This window comes from Glossina fuscipes, unplaced genomic scaffold (assembly GCF_014805625.2).
Source record: "Glossina fuscipes isolate IAEA_lab_2018 unplaced genomic scaffold, Yale_Gfus_2 287, whole genome shotgun sequence".
Lineage (NCBI taxonomy): Eukaryota > Metazoa > Arthropoda > Insecta > Diptera > Glossinidae > Glossina > Glossina fuscipes.
Genome location: NW_023998630.1, coordinates 2,046,227 through 2,052,394, shown reverse-complemented (window position 1 = coordinate 2,052,394; position 6,168 = coordinate 2,046,227). Strand labels below are relative to the sequence as shown.

The window sequence follows — 6,168 nt, the reverse complement described above, 5'->3', positions numbered from 1 at the left end:
TACTCGGCAGGTGTCGAATTTCACATACCCGACATTATGCTTTTCGCATTCTACTCTTCAAGTTCTTTCATTTGACAAACATATTGCCGGTGTTATTACGAAAAACTTAATCGCGGTGTCTACCATATTTACTTTAAAATCTACCATATTTAATTTAATTTAAAATTAAACCACTCTCAGGCAGGTCATATAACTTTACTTGAGGAATATACAACATGTTTTTAAACACTGTCTTACTTGCTTTATGATAAACAAGCATAAAAGATCAAAAAAGTGGAAAAAAATAATTTAATTACTCGTAACTTTGTATGGGCATAGCTGATTTCTACACGTAACGAGCGGACTGTTTCGAAAAGTAGATGTGGAAAATTTGAGCCTTCCAACTTTAATAATTTTCGACCAGCGAACAAAAATCAAGAAAAAACGGAGTTGCGTTCAGCTCAGGCTGCACTACGTGCTTCTGCTTTGACAAATTTGGCCCATTTTCAATAACAACTTGCGTGCAAAAACTTCCGATTTTTTTTACCAAATTTGAAGCTGATATCCCAATTTTTGCGACCAGGAGATTGCCAACAAGGCACACCACGCTGGCAAACAAGCGGACAAACATGGCTAAATCAACTCAGAATTTCACGCTGATCAAGAATATATATGCTTTATAGCGTGTCTAAAGCTTCTTTTTAAATGTTACTAGCGCTGTGAGAAAAGCAAAATGAGTATACTTCCATCTTATGGTAGTGGGTGTAATAAAAAAAAAACTAAATAGATTTACTATAATTCTCGTTATGGTGTACTGATATTCTTTTTCGGTTGACTTTATTTTACAATTTTTCTTTTATATCTTTGAAATTCTTACAATTCGAATATATGTCTCTAGACTTCTGGGAAGCTCAGCTATCTTCTACGTTCACCTTTAACAGTTTTACGCTTCTCCTTTTTTTCTTCACGTAACTGCTTTTGACGTTCACGGTCTTCTTTATCTTTTTGCTTTTTGGCAGCCGCTTCGGAACGTGCCAGCTCGCGTCGTTCTTTTTGCAAAGCCAAAACATCTTGGACATTGGTATTACGTTCTATACCATTTACAGATGAATTACCGCTGCCCCCACTTATATGTTTCTCAGACTCCTCGTCTGAATGAACGGCGTTATAATCGTCATCGCTAACCTCAGTCTAGAAAGAGCATAAAAGTTGACGTATGAATATTAAATTAGGCACAAATTTAAACCGTTTTTTTCGCTTGATTGATTATTTTCACTAAAACCCTTTTCACATATATCGCTTATAAAACAGAATTTCCGAGATATAAAAATCGACATTTTCCGTCTCTGTTTCTACTTTTCTTTTGATAGAATCAAGAAAATTGTAAATTATCAAAGCACTTAGAAAATATCTTAAGTGAACCTCTACCTGAATATTAATATTTTAAAATTGCATTATTTTGTTTTCTGCGACCCCTACTCTGGCGACTCAATGGACACGGCGACAATATTTCTCGGTCATCTGGACAACAAGCTACACACGTCAGTTTCATCGATCTGTCTACATTGGAAAAAAGACGTAAGACTAGACTGAGGTTAGCGATGACGATTATAACGCCGTTCATTCAGACGAGGAGTCTGAGAAACATATAAGTGGGGGCAGCGGTAATTCATCTGTAAATGGTATAGAACGTAATACCAATGTCCAAGATGTTTTGGCTTTGCAAAAAGATATAAGGTCGCACGTGTGTAAAAAATTAATAAAAGACGTAACTTCTCTCCCTTTTTGCTTAAGACAATTTCATTTAATAAGCGTGGAAGGTTTACGAAGCAAGTTAAAGCACTTATTTACCACAATAGCGTACAAACTAGTAACTTCGTAATACACCCCGTGAAACTTATAAGATCTATAATAAAAATCTTCATATGTCTGACCGATCAATGAAGTCTATTAAAGTCACAAAGGCTGGAGTTTTAGGAGTACGCCGGTAACTGCCAATTTTTAGTTTTATAGTAACGCTATTTAAATTTATATTGTCTTCAACTTTTAATCCATTGCAGACGTCAATAATTTCAATTCATTTTTTTCTTTAGATTTAGTATTTTATCATATAACCCCTAAATAGATAGCTATCTGGAAATTTTTTGAAGAAAGACATCCGTCAACTGCAGATAATTGTCTAATATAATGAGGAGTACTGAGACAAGTTCCAATCAATTTTAGCGAATTAAAATTTCCCCAGAATAAGCAAGACAGCCAAGTTAAATTTTTTGGGGATATAAGTTTGTTCATCTGAAAAAATTCAATTGATAAACCTGAATATAAGAATAATGAACTCCATTTCTCATTTTATCAGAATAATAGCCTCGATTTCTCATAACAGATTAAAGACATTGATTTGTCACACTTAACAGAATAATGACGACTTTTAATTTTAGCTGAATAATGATCTCGTTCTCTCACACTTTAACAGAATGGAAGCGCTGCAATTTGTTGAAACTAGCTCTGTGCTCTTTCCATTCCCAACATATGGTACTTTGTTTCAAATCATGTAAAGGGAAAATCCAACTAACGGCCTTTAGCAAAAAATCGAAGCCATTTTACAAGTGCACAAAGAAGGTGTACGAAGAGAACTATTGCGAAAAAAAATTAAAATAAAAATAAGAAAGGTTAAAAATTAGAAAAAGAAGGTTGTGAAACATTTACACAAAACTAAAGTAAGAGCATTCTCTTATCTATTGCTAGATTACTAGTTTTAAGCATTTGGGATTGCTTTAAGCATTGGGATTTGAGTATTAGCTCTAGTGCTCCGACTACTCCTTTCGAATTAGACAGACGCATGGATACAATATTAGAAACTGCCTTGCAACTAGCTTCTATTCTTCTTATAAAAGAAGGAAACTTGCAAGAGGCCGCCAATCGTTATCGAACTACGTTAAAACCCATCGAGGCAAAAACCAATCATTACGACTAACTTTAGCCCGACAGTTGGTTGAAGTCCCTCCTAGAGGTGTTTTAGGAATTATTTACAATCCCCCTACTCAGAAAAAACAAATCTTGCTACAGCGAAACACCTCGCAGTCTTGTATACGCTGACAAAAACCTTAAACGCTTTCGAAGCGTATTCCCGAACTGATGTTTAATATCAAAAATCGTCACTCCAATTGTCTTCTGCGAATTCACATCACACTACGTTTGACGGGATAAGAATCGGGAAGTAAAAGAGGGTTGTGAGCAACAATGAAAAATATATGCTTCATTATTTTACTCATATAATTGTCGCAGCGGACGATAAAAATGTAACTACAACATGCTATCCAATCGGAAAACAGCTTAAATTAATTCAAGTTTGCGAAATAAAAAACATAAAAGTACGTCATTATACCCCGCCACGGTGAAAATAAAGTGTATCCCCTTTTTTCCCATCTCTACCCTGTCTTATTTATATTTATTTTTACCAACCTGCGAATACTGAGCCAATATCTGCTCACGAATGCGTCGTTCTTCCTCTGTGTATGTACGTTCCTTAACTGTGGTTTGTATATTATGTGCTTCTAATAATTTAGTTAATTTGTTCTCCACATCAAGCCCTTTATCACAATTATTACTTTCATTTACGTTCGGTTGATATTCTTGCCATTTATCAATTATGGATTGTATAACCTCGTCGATGTTATCATTCTAATAAAAAAAATATATATTTAAAAAAGTGGAAATAAGGATCCCTCCTTAATAATAAGGAAATTTCTTAAAAGAGCGGAAAAACGGTAACTTACTAAGATCTCCCCAAGTATACCATCCAAGGCTTCTTTTTTCTCTTCATCATTTTCACCGCCTTCAAGGATTCCCAAAATATAGGAACCAAACACCGTTTCGTCTGTATTTAATTCACGCAGTTTTTTGTTCAGCCATGCCTTAAAAGTGACGGTGGTGCTCATAGCTATTTGTTTAACCAGTTTTTTTCATAAATTTTATTTATGTGTTCCACAAAATTTATAAATTTTTGAACGATTTTGGTATAAGAACAACAAATGGGACAAATGGGATTTAATAGCACTAATCAAATTAGAGAGAAAGAGAGAAATGTTAATTTGTGGTGAAAATAGTTGAACTTACGATACTGGGTGTTATTAATAATAATATATTTATAATTGTTGTAAAAGTGTTAAAGTCATTTGAAATGTATAGTAAATTACCAAAAAACCACAAAATGGTTTATCATATGCTTTAATATTGTATTTCGCGTTATGATTAGTGGGTTAATAACATTCTATATAATATGAAAAATTTTGAAGACAAGCAACTCTGATTTATTAAATGCACTGCAAACAGCCCTGCTCTCAAGATAATTTTTATAAAGGAACAACAAGAATAATAGCAACAAATTGTGTTTTTTTATTCTTGATAGCCAAGAAAAAGAAGAATTTTGTCTTATGTGTTTTAATTGGAGAAAGAACGAAACAGTGCAATAAAATATTAATCACAAAATTTACTTTAGATTCGTTAAATTTAAACCAGAATATCGATATATAATTGTTAAAGATTCTGTGTGTTGATCATATATATTTATCTTATATGTATATGTATATTTTTATAAAAGCAAAAGAAGTGTTAAATAATTTTACTTTGTTGTGACAGATCAAATAGGAAAAAAGTACCTGGAAAACAGAACAACAAAATAAATTGATTAAATATCAGAAACATTGTTAAAGAACTCTTCAAAGCTCTTAAAATTCCATAAATTTTCTTAACTTTGGAAGGTAAGTTTGAAATTTTTTTACAGAAACCTGAAAAATAATTTTTTTCCGGTGAAGGAATGCAAGTTCATAAATGTTTATGTGTTTGGTTTCCTAAAGTGTGTGCAGTTGTGGGAGAGACGATAAGTAAAGAGAGAGTGTGAGAAGCGTAGCGTTTATTAAACTCTTTGTTTTGATTTCTTCTTTTGCAAATAAAAATTTATATTTGACTTTTCAGTTGCGATGGAGATATTCTCTAAGTGTAACAAGCCAAATTCAACTTAATTTAAAATCGAAATCTGCAGTCAGAATTTGATATTTTAATATGTAGCCAAAAAAAAGCTGAGTATTCGTATCGGCAATTTAATTAGCTGGACATTATTTAAGACTTTTTCAGCTTTCTCTCTTTAACTGCATGATCGCATGTACAAACGGCTGAGAAGCGAATTTATATATTATTTATATAAAAAGACTTTGTTATACTCAATATGAATACCCACAGGCAAAAACAAAGAAAGAAGTATGCAAACTTCAAATACTTACCGCAGTATGCTCTTGTAAAAACATATGAAGCTCTGACAACTGATTTTAGAAAAATCCAATTATAATTAATTCTTATTCGCCCCTTCTGCAGATAAGGCATGCCACATTTATTCTTATTATTGGAACGTCAACAAATGTGTCTTAAATATTATCTTATAATGCATGTTAACCCTAGGCTAGCATAAAGTTCAGAGTCGGCTTACATTTTCTCGGTTTAAATTTTCTCAAAGTCAACATATCTGTAAAAAGCAAGCGCTTAATGGTTTTTACAAATGTAATTGTATTCGACGGGGATTATATAAGCTTTAAATAATGTATTCCTGTTATTTTATGTATAAGCATCTTCGAATGTTGACGAAAACAGCCAATACTTGAAAACATCTCTGTTGTGTGTTTCTCTTTCTATCAAACCTAGATTGATTCAAATTGGGCAGATAAGGATAATTTTTTGCTCTTTGTTATCGGAGCGACAATCTTCTGACATTAACTGCTGAATGGTTAACCCACGGAAGTACATTTCCGATTGATTACCTGGCGAAGTTTCAAAAAACGATGCCTCCTGCCCGTAACTTTTATTGTAATAGACAAGAAGCTATAACATGAGAGCAATGGTATCTATAACCCGAAAGTCGTTAAAGCCGTGTTACGGAAGTATAGCCCTTCAGTGAAAAAATGAGTCGATCTCTATCGAACCTTAAGCGTATCATAAAAACAATTGTTTTAAAATCTGGTATAAATTTTCCGACCGTACCAAAAGATTAAACCAACCCAGATTCTGTTTTGTAATTTAACTAAATATTCGCAGTCATATTGTTCGAGGCAGAGAATATGAAAGATTCACTAGTTGCAAGCGAAAAAAAAACTTCATTGATTTATATTTGTGGAGATATCATAGATTACATGAAATTAG

At 33.0% G+C, this 6,168-nt stretch overlaps 1 protein-coding gene across 1 annotated transcript; it reads right to left on the bottom strand.

Moving 5' to 3' along the window:
- Positions 1–776: 776 nt before the first annotated feature.
- Positions 777–4,050, bottom strand: LOC119642920 (coiled-coil domain-containing protein 43). Its single transcript, XM_038042230.1, has 3 exons — positions 3,756–4,050; positions 3,442–3,660; positions 777–1,170 (listed from the first exon to the last, which is right to left on the bottom strand). Exons 1-3 carry the CDS (start codon positions 3,915–3,917, stop codon positions 895–897), a joined length of 657 nt encoding a protein of 218 aa, XP_037898158.1. The 5' UTR covers positions 3,918–4,050; the 3' UTR covers positions 777–894.
- Positions 4,051–6,168: the final 2,118 nt, after the last annotated feature.